This window comes from Lytechinus pictus, chromosome 18 (genome assembly GCF_037042905.1).
Source record: "Lytechinus pictus isolate F3 Inbred chromosome 18, Lp3.0, whole genome shotgun sequence".
Taxonomy (NCBI): domain Eukaryota; kingdom Metazoa; phylum Echinodermata; class Echinoidea; order Temnopleuroida; family Toxopneustidae; genus Lytechinus; species Lytechinus pictus.
In genome coordinates, this window is record NC_087262.1 from 4,423,416 (window position 1) to 4,442,067 (window position 18,652).

Sequence of the window (18,652 nt, forward strand, 5' to 3'; positions counted from 1 at the left end):
ATTACTATTAGTAAAATACTGTAGTGTCAAAATATGCTGGCCATATGACAAAGTCTTTTGTTGCAAGTTGATTCTGGACAAAATTTAATAATGACATATTTGGAATTGTTCGTTAGCTCTAAAACTTTGGAAGAAATCGCTATTCGAATGGCCAATTTTCGACAAAGACTTCTCGGCTTTCATTTTGATGGGAATTTGACAATAATTTACTCTGTTCTTGTTGAGCCCTATAGCTTTTTTCAACCCATGGCCTAATTGAGGGCAACCTTCATAGAATCTAAGTAGACATAATTTTATGAAAACAATGTTTCTCCGATAATAATGGCAGTCGCAACCAATCCCGTCTTCACACTGGCTACAAACACCTCGACAGTACCGGGACAGTCTCGAGTGAGACTATAGCGGTGTTGCCTACAGGTGCCATGAGCCTAATTACATCAGGAGAGCTAAAGATATTCGTTCGACCCAACCCATTTGAATTTTTTCAATTTGATATTGCTGATTGACAAAAGTGTATGAATATGATTCAAAATCTAACACTGATTCTAGAAATGGTAACTACTGAACTTCCTTTGCCCAAATTGGGAAGATATATCAATGATTTGGAACAATTTTTTACTGGTGGAAGAATTGGGGCTATTTTACTGCTTCAGTTGATGAATTTAATCACATCATAGTTATCTTCATAAATGGCGATTTATTTTTTAAATGAGCTGGCTACGATACCCTTCTCTGGTCAGATATGGAATGTCAGATATATATCCTATCCAAAGGTAATAAACATTCGACCCTCTAATTTCACATTTATTTTTTTATGAATTTTTCTTAAGTGCCATTTTAACACACACATACCTACTAACTTTACCTGATATAGCCTTGCTAAGCCATTAAATTCATTTTTTGCACCACTTGATGACTAAACATATTGATATCAGTTAGAAATAGTTTGCTACTGAGGAGTTTGGGCAGGTATTCCATCCACTATAGGGAATTTGCCCGTATTACCTATAGGTGTCACGCGCGTAAAACATTCCCCATAGACTTGTGTGTTAAAATGGCACTTTTGAAAAATTCATAAAAATAAATGTGAAATTAGAGGGTCGAATGTTTACTACCTTTGGATAGGATATATATCTGACATTCCATATCTGACCAGAGACGGGTATCGTAGCCACCTCATTTTAAAAATAAATCGCCATTTATGAAGATAACTTTGATAGGATCAAATTCATCAACTGAAACCAATTCTTCGGCCAGTCAAAAAATAGTTCCAAATCATTGATATATCTACCCAATTTGGGCAAAGGAAGTTCAGTAGTTATATCATTTAGAGAATCAGTGTTAGATTTTGAATCATATTCATACACTTTTGTCAATCAGCAATATCAAATTGAAAAAAATCGAATGGGTTGGGTCGAACGAATACCTTTAGCCCTCCCGATGTAATTAGGCTCATGGCACCCCTGGGAAGCGGGGTGCTGCGTGTATTATTTTTCATAGGCAGCACCCCCTGGATAGGAGAAATGTATGGAAAATGACCAACATCTTGTGTTGAAACCACTGAACTAAAAATACGTATTTCTAGTTCAGTGGTTGAAACCCCCTTTTTTGGCTCATCAAATTTCTTGGCACCAAAACGACCTTCATTTTGTAGTGAAACCTTGTTTTGCTTGTCAAATTTACTTTGGCGGATCCAGGGGGCCCAAGGGGCCCGGGTCTTCCTATTGGCGGAGCCCAAAAAAGGGGGGGGGCATTTTAAAAAAAGAAAAAGAAGGGAAAAGAGAAGAGAAAATAAGAGGATGAAGTAGAGGAAATAAAATAAGGTGATGAATCGACGACTTGGAAAATAAAATAAAAAACTTTCATGTTACTATGTGAAGTTTTCGCTCGCGCTTCGCGTTTGCATTTGTCACTGCAGCAATGTACAGTGAGATATATGTTGTTTTTAGGTTGTTTACATTTCTTGATATAAGTTGTTTTAATCGAATTTCCACTTTCGTAGATGTTTCATTTCTGCACTCTATCTTTTTCTTAATTCTTTTCTACATAAAATCCCTTATGGCATGTGCTAGTGTACTGGCATAGAGAAAGCCAAGTCAAAGAGAAAACTGTAGGTCCACCCCCTATATTGTTCCGATTTGAATGGGTTAATCAAGTTCATTGTCTTGTTTTGTGGTCATGGTCAGAGTACTAGCGACCCTAAATGGGAAACAATAAGTAACTTAATACCATAACAAAAGAGTAATCTACGTTGGTTCAGTTTCTGCACGCTCTATATAAGTTTATATAGAGAGAAAAAGCTTTCAGCTATCACTTTCATCAAAGTTTTCAGAGAGAGATTCAGAGACAAAGATATCCCCTGAAGACTTATACGAATGTTACGTAAACTTGACAAGATCAGAACCTTTATAAAAGCCAAGAGACTTCAGTGAATGTTTAAGATTTTGATGAGAGGACTCCAGACGACGTGTACTTGACTTACAACGTTCGCTTGGTAAGTTTTCGTTTATAGTCCAGGATAGAAGGGGTCGAACCTTGTTTTTTTATATATACAATGTTTTTTTATGGTTTCTTGTCAATTCGAGGGTGCTGATTCCGAATCTGAATGATGCCACTCGTGTAACCTTGAGCATTTTCTGCAAATTGGCAAAATCCAATATGGCCGCCAAAATATCCAAATTACCCATGAAAATAATAAAATTGTCCACACATTGGCTATAAAGTACATGCAATTGTGCTGCCGGAGTGAAATCATATCTGAAAAAATGATTTTTGTCAAAATATTTATTTTCTTGATATACAAATGGCCGCCATCATAGACCCCTGTACAATATGAATGGGGAAAATTAATTTTTACAAAATTGAGCACTGATTTATAATCTATGAGTGAAGCAATGTCTGAAAACATGATTGCTAACGATATACATCATTTGTTATGTCAGTTATGTGATAAATCCTGTATTTTGATATTCAAAATGACCTCCAAAAGCCCTAACACTATTATGTACAATGTGAATGGTGACAAAAAAATCACAAGAGTGAGCACTAAAATGCATTTTGTTAAGATAAACGAGTGGAATACTGACTAAAAACATTATTGTTAACGACATTTATTATTTAACATGCCATGTATGTGATAAACCCTGTATTTTGATATTTAATATGGCCGCCAAAGGCCCTAGAATTATGATCTACGATGTGAGAGAGGACAAAAACAATCACAAGGTGAGCACTAAAACGCATTTTTTGTGGTAAATTAGTGGAATACTGTCTTCAAATATAATTTGCAACGAAATATATTATTCGGGTTTCATATTTGTGTTAAATATTGCATTTTGACTTTCAAAATGGCCGCCATAGACATTGACTGTATTATGTACAATCGATCTGGGAAACCAATTTTCACTGGAGTCAGCACCATAACATGCATATAATTGTGATTTAATAGTAAAATATTGTCTGAAAACATAATTTTTAACAAGATATATCATTCATTCTGCCAGGTAGGTGATAAATAATGTATTTTGAAAGTCAAAATGGCCGCTACAGGCCCTAATGGTAGGCCTATTATGTACTTTGTGAATGGGAACATAACATTTTAACAGAATTTGGCTTTGCTTGACTAAAATGGTATTGCATGTATGAGTGAAATATCGTCTGAAAATATGATTTCTAACCAAATAGATCATTTCGTATGTTATTTAGGTGATAAATGCTATTTTTAAAATTAAAAAATGGCTGCAATATGTTTTTTTTGTGGAAATCATCTTTCCCCATTCAACTTTTACATATTAAGATAAGGGACTATGGCGGCCATCTTTTATTTTTAAAAGGCAGCATTCATCACCTTTATGACACAAGCTATGATATATTTCGTTAGAAATCATTGGGTTTAGACAATACTTAACAATTAAGCCATTTTCATAGCAAAAATTCTGTCAAAATTATCTGTCCCCAGTTACAATGTACATACTACTTTTGGCTATGGCATCAATTTTGAATTTCAAAGTAAGGCCTTTATTACCTTCTCAACCATTATGTGATGTATTTAGTCAGAAATCATGTTCAAGACCAAATTTTACCTATACATCACATAGTTACGTGCGTTTTTGGTTCTCATTCTGCTGATTATTAGTTTCCCTATACGCATGTTACAGAATTTGTAGGGGCTTGTGCGGCCGTTTTGAAAGTCAAAATACAGTATTTATCACCTACATGGGAGAGGAAATGTTATATTTCATTTAAAAAAAAATCACGTTTTCAAACAATATTTTCCTTATACAACATAATTATATGGATTTCATAGTCAGGCAAATCCTAATTATTTCAAAAGTATTTGTCCCCATTTACATTGTAGTTAATACTGTAAGGGCCCATAGAGGCCATTTTGAATTTTACAATACAGCATTTATCTCATGCATGAAAAAGGAAATATGTTTCGCTAGAAAACATGTTCTTAGACAATATTTCACTCGTAGATTACAATTACATTCATTTTACTGTTTTTAATCTTGTGAAAATTAGTTTCTTCATTCGCTTTGTTCATAATACAGATAGGGCCTATGGCAGCCATTTTGAATGTCAAAATGCAGCATAATTACCGAAATTGCAAGGGAAATAATATGTTTCGTTAGAAATCCTTGTTGTCAGGCAGTGTTACACCAATATTTCGCAGTTATTGGCATTTAAAATCAAACAAATTAAAAGGTTGTGAAAATTATTTGTCCCCTTTTATATATTGTACACAGTATAATGGGTCTATGACAGCCATTTTGAATATCATAATACAGCATTTATCACATTAGATAGTATACAAATGACATAGTTTTGTTAATAGTCATGTTTTCAGACAGTAGTCCACTTGCAGGTCACAATCACATGCAATAATAGTGCTCTTGTTTAAAAAAAATATTTTTCCCCATTCATATTCTACATAATAAAGTATACAGGGGTTATGGCGGCCATTTTGAATATCAATAAAATAAATATTTTATCAAATATCGCTTTTACAACGGGTATTTCACTTCTGCACAACAACTACATGCATTTTATAGCTAATGTGTGGGCAATTTAATGATTTTCATGGGTAATTTGCATATTTTGGCGGCCATATTGGATTTTGCCAATTTGCGGAAAATGCTCAAGGTTACAAAAGTGGCATCATTCAGATTCGGAATCAGCACCCTCGAAATGACAAGAAACCATAAAAAAACATTGTATATCTAAAAAAACAAGGTTCGACCCCTTCTCTATGGGGCCTATCCTGGACTATTAAGTTTTATTTTCTATCTTTTAAGAGAAAAATACGAGATTTGTCGAATGAATGTTCCGGATCTGGATGTGTACACAGCAAAAACTGTGATGTTAACCGGTGTACATAGAGGACCACACCAGTTATTTTACACCGGTGTTAAATTGGTGGTGTTAGTTTTACACCTATAGGTGTTATTACAACACCTATGGTTGTTACATTTACACTCTTTGGTGTTATGTTCAATCTCTAGGGTGTTATTTTAATACCTCAGGGTGTGGTCCTCTATTAACACCAATTGGTGTCAGTTTTAACACAGTTTTTACAGTGTACAGTGCAGGACCGTTTTGGTATAGCGCACCGGGTTAATGTTAATGCTTATACGTCTTTCTTTGAATTAAGAACTTCTTTTGGTATGTCCCAATTAACTATATTACCGTGTTTACACTTAATCGGCTTTTAAATCGGCTCGCGGTTCTGAACCGCGAGCCGATGCAGCATCGGCTTTTTCATAGCGTGTAAACGCGATTAACTTGCATCGGCTCGCGGTTCAGAACCGGCAATTTGCACCACCAAAGTAGTGTTTGATTCCATTATTTCTGCCGAGGCAAGAAACTTTTTTTTTTTTTCTTCATTTTCTTTCTTTTTTATTTTTAAAATATACATTCAACTGGATTTATGCTCACATTTTCACTATGCTGTACTTGTATTTTTGTTTATACCCGGGGTTTATACTGTCATTACGAATATTTCAATATAGGAAGCTGCACTCTATATATACAAGCTTCGCTTTTTATATTAGATGCCTCCACCATTCCCAAACTGTTTGTATGGTTATCATTTTTAGAATCATTCAGTGAATTCAATTAGTTCAACTAGTGATATTCATTTTATTAATATCAATATTATTACTTATTCTGCCATAAAACATACAAATCGTCCAATGTAAATACAAAAAAACATTTTGAATAATCAAATATAAAAGTGACAAAGGCTCACAAAAGTAAGTGTCACTGCAGCAGTGTGCAGTGAGATATATGTATTTTTAATGCTGTTAACATTTCTTGATATATGTTGTTTTAATTGAATTTCCACTTTCCTAGGTGTTTCATTTTCTGCACTCATCTTTTTCGTTATCCTTTTCTTAATAAAGTCCCATAGGGCGTGACACGTAGGTCCACCCCCTATATTGTTCCGATTTGAATGGGATAAAGTGATTGGTTAACATTGGTTTGACATCTGAGCTAGAAGGTCACACTTGTCACCTGTGTCTGTGATAGGTTACAAAAATGATTAATAATTATTTAGTGCTTCAAAAATTGAAATATAAAGTGACCGGAAAACACCATCTTAATTTTCATCCCATACATTTAGGCGTCTATAAGACGCCTATTTACATTTTTTTCCAAAATTGTTGAATGGTAAAAATCAAGAATTCAATATTGGGTATAGGTTCTTTGTACAGGGTGCAAGAATGACTTGAGTATAGATAGAGGAGGTGTGATGAAGCAAGATGTACACCAGCGGAACAACACAACATGATACTGAAATTTCGGTTAAAGATAAATGCCAGTTGTGGTAACGATCTCAACGTGCCTTTTTTGTCAAGTACCAGCAACCCAAAATGGGAAACAATAAGAAACTTAAAAACATAACGGAGAGTAATCTATGTTGGTTTTCAGCTATCAGTTTTATCGAAGTTTTAAGAGAGAGAGCGACATAGATTCAGAGACAGAGATAGAACTCCAGTGCTTTTGACAAGTTTCTCATCTAAGATTTTTAAAGTGTGCTATATATATAAGGTGTAATCTGCTTAAAGCCTCCAATTGATAAGTTAATTGTTTCAGTAATGTAAGTATTGTACATTAATATGATATAACTCTGACATACTTGCGATGGATCTGATTCGTCAATAGATTCATCGACTGTTGTGACACGTATATAGTAGACTTGTTAACTGCAAAAAAAGGGGTGAACGTACCTCGAGCGAAGTTCGTGAAGGCTCCACTCCACTTCACCATGGGCGGAAATCCCAGGGGGACAGGGGGACGTATCCCCCCTACCCAAAATAGTAGGGGGACATGATATCAAATGTCCCCCTACTATTTTTTGGTCTTTTATGATGGAGTCAAATACATCGCTTCATAATCGAAATAATCCTTGTATTTTGAACTAAATGACCTTACATTTTGGGTGAAAACCTTTTTTATTTTTTGCTTGTCAAATTGTTCTGATTAAAATTGCCATAGATTTTAGGTGATGAGTTTTGCTTGTCACATTTTCCTGGCCCTGGTCCCCCTACCTTTGGGGACAGATTCCCGCCCATGCACTTCACTACCGCTACACTACGCTCCACCTACACGTATAAAAAAAAAAACGCTGCCGATTTCAAAACATCGCATGCGCGAGGGTCCGAGCTCGGACCGGACCCGGTACCTCGCGCATATCGATCCGCATGCGATGTTTTGAAATTGGTAGCGAATTATGTATGTGTGAGGAACTTCACGTTGGCTCTAAATCACCAATTTTGAGACTGATATAGAAGCATGGAAAAGAAGTGAAACTTTGTGTAAAGTAAGTTTTAATTGTTTTTAAAGATCGTACGTGATGTTGCATGAATTTTATATTCCCCCCCCCCATAAAATCCCACCTTTGTCATGTTTGCCCAGATTGCCGAGTGGATACCATGCGCGACCCCAAAAACACATAAAAAGGATGTCGTACGTAACGTAATAAGGGCGTCAAAAACACTAAAATAATGAAAAAAAAGTTATCTATTTTCGCTAAGAAAGCTACGTGTTTAGGGTCTAATTTACGAGGGTGTAAAATATTAGGACTAAAATGTTTTATAAAGATGTTTAGAGTACGATTTGCGCGAGGTGTGGGAGGTGGGCCGTACTTAGTGAGTATCGGTTTGTTTCTAATACTTGTTAAGGACAAGGTTTCACACGCCAATACTTGTTAAGGGGTGCATTTCAGAATATAGAAAATACGTGTTTAGGGTGCTTTTCGAGACCCCATGGTCGCGTATGGTATTCACTCGTCAATGGAAGTGCCCCCCCCCCCCCGGGGGGGGGGGTGTTCAGTCCATTTGAATTGATCTATGGTCATGAGGTTAGGGGCCCCCTAAAGCTTATCAAAGAGAGGTTTATGGTTCAGGATGATGATGTAAACCTTCTAGACTATGTGTCAAAGTTTAGAGAAAGGCTCTCAAAAGCTTGTGATGTTGCTAAGCTTGAAGGTGTCGCAGGTAAAAATGAAAGCTCAAGCTGACAAAATGCAAATGAGCAAAATTTCAAGCCTGGAGACAAAGTGTTAGTGTTGTTGCCTTTGCAAGGTGAGCACTTGACAGCTAGGTTTAGTGGTCCCTACATAGTAAAAAAGAAACTGAATTATGTCAACTATGTGATCAGTATAGGTGCCAGGTAAAAATGGCAGAGGTAATAATGGCAGAGGTAAAAATGGCAGAGGTAAAAATGGCAGAGGTAAAAATGGCAGAGGTTAAAATGGCAGAGGTAAAATTGGCAGAGGTAAAAATGGCAGAGGTAAAAATGGCAAAGGTAAAAATGGCAGAGGTAATAATGGCAAAGGTAAAAATGGCAGAGGTAAAAATGGCAGAGGTAAAGATGATAAAGATAGGCTACATCATAATAATTATCCTCCTTGACCGGACTCTTGTCGACGAAATGGGCTATAAAAACTGATTAAATATTATGTTGTTTTTCGTCATTTTAGATCTATGCTCTGTCATTTATATGACTAAACTCAAGCATTTTCTTGCCAAAATGATTTAAATTATTGACTGCATAGCAGAACAGCGCTTCACATGCAAACCCAACGATTTTTTTAAAATGTAAACGCCAATGTGTGCTGCCATTAACCCTCTGAAACAAACAAGTTCGGGTCTACTTCGAACTACTTTCATAATTTAACCTGGATAACAAAAAAAAAATAACTGAACATTCTGTAATAAAAGTTTTTTTTTTTAATTTCCACATCATGATGGATTATGATGCATAGATATTGATGTCACTGGCGGATCCATGGGGCACAGCCGGCCCCTGCCCCCCCCCCCCTCCCTCCCCTTGAGAGGTACACGTACAATTAAAATTTTAGCAAATATGCGGTTCTAACTCAAGTGTGCCCCCTTTTTAAAGCGAGACCCTTTTCTGCTTGCTAATTATTTTTGTGGACGAGTTACTAGGTAGAAAACTTTTTTGTGTGTCATTTTTCAGGGAAACGTGCCCCCCCCCTTGGAAAATCCTGAATCTGCCCCTGATTAATGTGATACAATTATTGTTCAGTCTTTAGAGCAATACCTCAATGCAGCTAGTCCAAGTGGATGTCAGGTTCCCAAAGGGTTTGACGTCATATATGGGAAGCTGACCCATGACATTTTATGCACTACAAAATGTTTCATATTTGTTTTAACAAAATATTTCAGGAGCGTAAGTGAAATGATTTGTCTCTTGATATATACTGAAGATACAAAAAAAATGATTTTTACCTCTGCCATTATTACCTCTGCCATTTTTACCTTTGCCATTTTTACCTCTGCCATTATTACCTCTGCCATTTTTACCTTTGCCATTTTTACCTCTGCCATTTTTACACCGAGCCTAGGCGTGTATCTCGACCCAAAATTAAAGTGGAATACCCATATTGAAGAACTGTGTAACAGAAAACTAATAAGCTTGTCAAATATTTAGCACGTCTAAGGGGGTGTTGCAAGAAAATATTTGCGATCAATTGCAAATATTCTCTTGCAATTTTACAACTGATAGATCAACGTTATAGTTATAGCAAATAAGATTAAACTTCTTGTTTCAAGGAGCAGATTAGCAATCAATCGCTAATTTGCAATTAACTGCAAGATATATGATCGATTTAGGGACCAAAAATAGACTTGCAATTGATCGTAAGTTTCTTGCAACACCCCATAAGTCATTTCGTAACTGGAAGTAATTTAAAATTATGGTATGATTTAGTTATACTTCCCTTACTTGATTACGCTGATATTGTATACGAATCCACAAATAAGAAGTAAAATGAACGTCTTAAAAAAATTCGGAACAGAGCTGGTCGTATTATTTTGAATGTTAAACCGCAAAATCGAATATCTAATAGAGAAATAACACCATCGACTCGAATGGAGGTCATTACAATCACGAAGGAATATCCATGTATATACAATGGTGTTCAAATCATAGAGTAATAGCTCTATGTTCAAATCATTGATCGGCTTTGCTCCATTATATTTAGCAGATTCATTTCAATATTGTAATTACTCATATAATTCAAGAACCGTAGGTAATGTAATTGATAATAATAATAATATAGGGTATTTATATTGCGCACATATCCACCTTGTTAGGTGCTCAAGGCGCTCCTATATGATGCCCAAACCAAATACAGAAAATTGCCGTAGAATGTGTATATATATAGAGGTTCATGCCTATATAATGACTTACCTTAAGATATGAAATTTATCAAAATTTTAACAACATTTATTACTTCTTTGAGCTCTATTATTTTAAATTACATTGATCTAGTGAGCACTGCGTTGTTTTGCCGGGGGGGGGGGGTGGGGGTGTATTTGCTTGTAGCTTGAACTCATAACTTTAAATTTTGTTTTATGTGTATTGTCTAGTTTTCATTATATTACTTTATATTTTGTTAAATGTCGTTCCTCCCCCTCCCCCCCCCCCCCACAATTAAAGAGCTAACCGCAGCTCTTCGAACCAGGAGCATAACTTTTGAGAAAAATGGCCCACAACAAGATAACTTTTCTTATTGTCTGCGCCATGTTGGTCGGCTTCTTCTTCGTGGGACATCTGAAGGAGGCAGCAAAAGTGTACCACATCACAAAGGGTAAGTTTGATATTACACAGTAAAAAACGCTGTTTAAGATTTTATACAACGCTGTTTACTATATGAACCTTACAGTATTTGTTTAACCGTTTAAACAATCATGTTTGATTTATTGAAGATTAGATATTGGAAACTTTGTTGCTTAAGATTTAAACACTTGTTTAAACTGTTAAAACCATTACTGTAAGGTTCATATAGAAAACAGCGTTGTATAATTTTGTTTACTGGGGTACGTTTATCCTATTACTTTCCATTGGTGTAATTGGGGGTATATAGAGTAAAAGGGGTTTTCGCACACAGCAAAAACTGTGGTGTTAACCGGTGTACATAGAGGACCACACCAGTTATTTTACACCGGTGTTAAATTGGTGGTGTTAGTTTTACACCTATAGGTGTTATTACAACACCTACGGTTGTTACATTTACACTCTTTGGTGTTATGTTTAATCTCTAGGGTGTTATTTTAACACCTCAGGGTGTGGTCCTCTATTAACACCAATTGGTGTCAGTTTTAACACCACAGTTTTTACAGTGCATGCTCAAACGGGAACTGATTAGAACATAGTAAATGCATATCACAATGAACAGCTTAGAGGTACGTCTTTGTCGAAATTTGGTTAACCAGGACAGCAGGGCCCCGTCTTACAAAGAGTTGCGATTGATCCGATCAATCGCAACTGTGGACGGCCAGCAACGTCAACATCTATTATGCATGTTTGTTCAAAACATTTTCTAGCTATGATGTATATCCATGCATTCATTTATTTTCTTGAAAATTCCCTGTGCTTCTGTTTGTTTACAAAGGACATTGTGCAAATTTTCTACAGAAAAAAACTATGATACAGATGGATTTCCATAGAGTGACGATTGATTGGATCAATCGTAACTCTTTGTAAGACGGGGCCCTGGGGCCCCATCTTACAAAAAATTGTGATTGATCCGATCAATCGCAACTATGGCAAGCCAGCAAAGTCAACATATAAAATGCATGTTTGTTTAAAAAAATTCTAGTTATGAATGTATATCCATGAATTCATTGAGTTCTTGACAATTTAGTGTGTTCTCCTTTGTTTAAAAAGGACATTTTTCAAATTTCCTGTAGAAAAAATTATGACATTGACGGATTTACATGGAGTTACGATTGATTCGATCAATCGTAACTCTTTGTAAGACGGGGCCCAGGTCTTCCATAGATCATTCGGAGCTGACGAAAAATGGTGCAAATATATCGTTTGTCCATGACAATAGTCACGGACATAACTGCTGTTTTGATTCACCGATTTCCGACCGTAAGACTTCTTTGTCATGGAGGGCTCCTGAGTTCGGACAATATATTTTCTCGTAAAAATAGCCTTAAAAACGGACATATACTGAAGCTTTTCGATATGCACTCATGACCCCGTGGAAGAACAGTGGTATTCTGTAAATACCGCTGAAATGGACCATCCTCCATATTTCATTTGACGATTTGCTAAATTTTGTCATGTATATATTTTATTCTTTTTATGTGTAAATAAATACAAACAAACAAACTCATCGGAGTAAAATATATATATCACGTGGAGAAATATGTTATCTACGTTCCAGAAAGTGTCCGCGTCTAGTGGTTGCGAAAATTATGTTATGACGTATATGGGGGTGGGGGGGCTTCTGTAATTAAAGTCGAGAGTGAGATTTTTGAACTAACCTACAGGGTTGGTTAACCTAATGAACCCACCAACGCTTTAGACAATTCTACATTCGTTTTTACATGCAATTTCCTTTCAATTAGGCATTGTCCAACAGTTAGTCCTTCGTCTATTTCACCTCCTTCTTTCTTTTCTTCTTCTTCGTTATATTCTTGTATATATTATCTTTATATCTTAGTTATTGATAATAGTAAATTCTGATTTTTTTTTCTTCATTTTTTTTAATTATGTAAATAGTATAATTTTACCATTTTATTGTCTTAATTCTATATGTCGAGGACCCCACTGGAAATAAGCTTTCGAGCTTTCGTGGGTCATCCTGTGCAAGCCTGTTGTTTTTTTATTGCTCCTGTATATATGTTATGGTGACTTGCCAAATAAAATCAATCAATCTAGTTATCCACCCAATGTTCTCACTCCCATTAATTAGCCCATTCTAATTCCTTCTCAACCAATCAAAACCAAACAAACCTGACAAATGACAAAAATGATGTTGATGTAAGCGTCCAACAAGTCATTTCATGAAACGCTCCCCAGGTGGGTGTTTCATAAAGCTGTTCGAAAGATACGAATGACTATACGCACGACTGGTGATCCTTTCTTGTGCTGTGTGATATCCATACGTAATTGATATTTAGGACCGAGAACATGTTCCAGTCGTGCGTAAAGTTGTGCGTAACTTTACGAACAGCTTTATGAATCACCCACCAGGGGCCCGTTGCAGAAAGAGTTGCAATCAAACGCAACTCTAAAAATCATGCGCAACTTGATTTTCAACCAATCAACAGCGCGCATTCGGGACTTGCGATTGATTTTTTACTTGCGTTTAAACGCAACCCTTTCTGCAACGGACCCCATGTCTTATTATATTATATTGTTATAGTTAAAGGACAATGCCAACAAAAAGTTGATTTGAACAAATAGAAGAAAAAAATCCAAGAAGCATAACACTGAAAATTTCATCAAAATCGGATGTGAAATAGGAAAGGAATGACATTTTATTTTTTTATCAAATTTCACAAAACAGTTATATGCACATCCTGGTCGGTATGCAAATGAGGGGACTGATGACGTCACTCACTATTTCTTTTGTATTTTATCATACGAAATATGAAATATTTTAATTTTCTTCTCATTGGAAGGTGAAATAAGTTTTCTTCCTCCAAGAACATGTGGAATTACAATTGTTACATTTGTTACATTTACTGACATTTTATGGTTCAGTAAAACTGGTCCTTGTTGTCAAATCTGTAAAAATGATAATATTGTATAATTCAAACAATAAAAAAAAAATAGTGAGTTAGGCACATCATCGACTCTCTCTCTCATTTGCGTGTTGCCGAGTTGTGCATGATAACTGTTTTGTAAAAAAAAAGATAAACAAAACTTTAAAATGTCATAACTTTCTTATTTTACACCCGATTTTGATGAAATTTTCAATGTTATTCTTGTTTGATTTTTCTCTATTGATTCAAATCAAGATTTTTCTGGGGTGGACTTGACTTTAATTTGATGTCATTTCCTACCCCCTATATTATGAGTCCCTATTTTCTTTGTTTCAAAGCTATGTTAGCCGGTCATGAGGAGGATGTTGACGCCACTTTTCACGTAGTTCACGAGAAATCTAGAAACCATTCACCCGCAGGGGTGAGTATGTCAGGCAAGCCCATATGCATATATCCGGGGATCGCGCGAATTCCTCCTTATGATTTTTTTTTAAAGATGGTTTTCCTCTTTGTTGGATTGAAAACATTTAATATATAGTTGGGGTGGTGGTTGTTTTGATGTGTTTATCTAATAGCTTGCCAGATTTTCTTGGAGAAACCTTCGATGGTTTGAATTTTATCAAATTATTACATGGTTTGCTTTGTATGTTCGGAGATTGGCTTTCAAACAAGGCTCAGACAGCAGTGCCCTGGAAACGATTTTTTTTTTACAGGGGGTACTGATTTAAATTTTGCATGAAAAAGGGGGTTATTTCATTATAAAAAAAAGTGATTTGGTCCCGATAAATTTGACAAGCAAAAAATGGGGGAGGTCACTACAAAATGGAGATCATATTGGTTACATTTCTCAATTTTGGCACACCTTACACAATTCAAGGGGGCGCTTCCTAGAAAAAGAATACACGCAGCACCCCCACGATATATTATAGGGGTGCTTCAGCACCCCCACTGCACAGGGCCATATCAGGCGGCCTTCCTACCATTCATGGTACTTTCATTGTTTTGTTGTTTTTTAGAGTAACCATATCATCTATCTCCGCTTGTCACTATCTTGCATTTATATTTTGTCAACTGGAGGAAGAAAATCGTTCCAATTTTGTTTTACAAGCTGCAATAAAGGAGATCTCATTAGCAAGAAATGACCCAGTTGTCGGCCACGTTGACGAAAACACTTTTACTACCCCTAAAAAAAAAACCTGTTGTGCATTTTATTTGAATTCCAGATACGACAAAGTGCAACAGACGGAGCAGACACTTCACCTGGAAGTTCCTGGTTCGAAACCCAATCCTTGCGGAAACAACTTCTGAAGAAAGAGTGCGACTTGAACCCGTCACTAAAATCGAACCTTACCAATGTTATACACAACCAGAAAGGGTTACTCCGTTACTACGTTGTTGATGATACGTACAAGATAATGTACGGCAGCATCTGTAAGGTGGGTTCTACTCATTGGAAAAGTGTTTTCCTCGTCCTGAACGGAAAATTCAAAAGTGTGGATGAAGTACCACTTCAAATTATCCATACTGATCCCAGTGTGAAGACGCTCGACCAATACAGTCCCGCGGAAATAGAGCATCGTCTGCGCAATTATACCACATTTATCTTCGTTCGGGATCCCCTTTCTCGGGTTTTATCGGCATACAGAAACAAACTTGAGGAGAAAAATACTTATTACCAACCTCGTGTCGGGAGCAGTATCCTCAAGATGTATCGGAAAAACCCGACCTCGTTGGAACTTACATCTGGAGTAGGCGTCACGTTTGCAGAATTCCTACGGTTTATTACAGAAAGAAAGGAAGGGGGCAACGTGGATCATCATTGGAGGCCTAGCTATCAAATGATTTTTCCATGTAACATTCGGTATGATTATATCGGTAAACTGGAGAGGGGAAAGGAAGACTCGGAAAACATCTTAAGACTCTTGAAGATTGACCACCTCGTACGCTTAAGAGATTCAACGAAGAACAAGAGTCACACTGAGAAAACATTGTTTAATAAGTATTACAAAAATATTAAACAGGATTATATTACAAAATTGTACGAGATGTATGCTCCGGATTTCAAACTATTTGGATATTCCATGGATACAAATTTAACACAACGAAAGATTCTTGCAAATTGATGACCATCTAAACTTAAAATACTCCACATCTTAGCGTTTGAAGGTAAGATTGAGTATTATCCATTTGTACATATTGAGATCTATTATCTAAGTGACTTTTGAACCATTCAAGTGTGACTCCGCGAATACCATAATAATACAACTTCCTTAATAAAATGTCATGATTTATAGAGTGTCGAATGCCTTGCTGAGGTTTAGAAATAATCCGATCGATTCATCATTATTTTCAAACTTTTAAAATTATTATATAAAATGCATTTTATTGCTGAAGATGTGGAGTGCCCAGGTCTAACTCCCTACCGACAGTAAAAGATATTACATTTATTTAGAAAGTTAAATAAACGGTTGTAAACCACTCTTTCAAGATTTTTTGAAAAAAACGGGTAAAATGGATATCGCCCGATAATTAGACAAAACTTCTCTTGACCACATTTGATGGAATGGTCCGGGCTGAAAATATTTATATCGAAATGAATAGAGTAAAATTCAAAGAGCAAAATGCTGAAAATTTCATCTAAATCGGATAACAAATAACCAAGTTATTGAATTTTAACGTTTATCAACATTTTGTCATGTTTGTGAAAAAAGTTATTTGCACATCATCATGAACATTCATTAGGTGGACTGATGATGTCACATCCCTACTTTCCTGTCTCTATGTTATAACATGAAATCATAGATGTTTAATTTTTTCATACATTGTGTAAATGATGTGTCTCCATTATGATGAAATAAGTTGCGGCAATAAATAACTAATTCACTTTTAATTATCAGTTGTCAATACAATTGTTTTAGCTCTTGGTAGAAAATTTTTGAAAAAAACAAATTTCATATAATAAAACACAAAAGAACAAGTGGAGATATGACATCATCAGCCCACCTAATGAATATTCATACACTTAAAAAATTGCCTAGAACTGTTTCACCGGAGTAATCAGTGGCGTAACAGGCGGGGGGTAATCAGGGGGCAAGCTGCCCGCCCCCCCCCCTGGCGGATTTCACCGGGAAAATAAAAGAAAAACGGGAAAAAGAAAAAAAGAGGGAGAAAGAAAGGGAAAGGGGAAGGAAAGGGGAAAAGGAAAGGAGGAAAAGGAAAGGAAAAGGGAAAAGAAAACGAAGAAAAAATATTTTTCAATGGAAAAGGAAGGAAAGCGGGAAAATGTACGAAAGAAGAACATTATTTTGAGAAAGAAAAATCATTCCGAAATAGGCCTATGTAATGCAATAGCACGGTGGGAAATAAATTAAAAGATGACAAAATGGCTAACAATAGCGGGAAACGAAGGTAGAATGGAATTAATCAAAAGCTAAATTGGAAAACAAAGAAAAGGGACAAGAAAAAAAATAATAACACGACCGGGCTGCCGATGATTGAAATTGAAGAGCGGGAAGAAAGATGGACTGCATACAACATTGTGCTTTAAACTTGCTAAATTTTATGCAAATAAGCTACCGGGGCTTTGCTCCAGACCCCACGCAGTAGGGCTCTTTATTTATAACCTTCAAATGGCTCTATAGCGCCCCCCCCCCCAGTTCAATCACGTTCAATCACTGGCATACAGGTGCGGGGGGGGGGGTGGTCTTGGTTCCACACCCAAGAGGAAATAAAAGAAATTATAGGAGACAACGTATAATGAAATGAATGGAAACAATGAAATGTGTTATTTGCTGAATATAATGGAAAAATCTATCACATAATTAGAATTTAATTTCAATAGGCAACTTCATTTTTCCCAGCTCGCTTTGCACGCTGGCGACTTTTTACAAATTTTTCCCACATTGCTATGTTTTGCTCCATCAAAATATTTGGTTCATTAGGCAACTGGGTTGAATGAATGTGTTGTGTTAAAGCTATATTCTGTATATACCCGCGATTTGATTAAAATAGCGGCAATCTGCGAGGTTTAATTGGCTTTGATATCAAGAAGTTCCGGGGGTACCGCCCCCGACCCCAACCGCACAGCACTGCGTATGGAAGGGTTGGGCCATGGCTCCAGAAAGTTCTACAAACAAGAACAAAAAAAAAGGAGGAAAGAAAAGCAAAGGAAAAGTGTAAGATATGATTTTATTTACTGAATATAATGTCAATAATAGCTCAAAGTTAGATTCTCATGAAAAGGTGATTTTTTTTTCTCGCTCGCTTCGCTCGCTCGGGACTTGTATAAAGCAGCTTTTTAGCACACATGTGCTATACTGCGCCCCTCGTTTTTGTTTTTTACTCTTCACGCTACTGCCGCAAAGAATCCTGTTCACAGTGGCATACAGACCACGAAAGGGAATCTAAAGAGAGAAGAGTGAAACATGTTATTCTCTGGACATCATGTCAAAATCTATCGCAAAATTGGAATTTTGTATTAAAAAGGTCAAAAGTTTTGCTCGATCGCTTCGCTCGCTCAAAGGTCGAAATTTTTGCTCAATCGCTTTGCTCGCTCGCAACTTTTTTTAAAGATAAAGTTTGCCCCCCCCTTGTTTTGTATTTTACTCTGTATAGAT

The 18,652-nt window shown here is 36.2% G+C and overlaps 1 protein-coding gene across 1 annotated transcript; it reads left to right on the top strand.

The window, feature by feature from the left end:
• Nucleotides 1–2,312: 2,312 nt before the first annotated feature.
• On the top strand, nt 2,313–16,527 carry LOC129281344 (carbohydrate sulfotransferase 11-like). The gene is made up of 4 exons (XM_064113302.1): nt 2,313–2,494; nt 10,972–11,122; nt 14,375–14,457; nt 15,260–16,527. Exons 2-4 carry the CDS (start codon nt 11,017–11,019, stop codon nt 16,157–16,159), a joined length of 1,089 nt encoding a protein of 362 aa, XP_063969372.1. The 5' UTR covers nt 2,313–2,494; nt 10,972–11,016; the 3' UTR covers nt 16,160–16,527.
• Nucleotides 16,528–18,652: the final 2,125 nt, after the last annotated feature.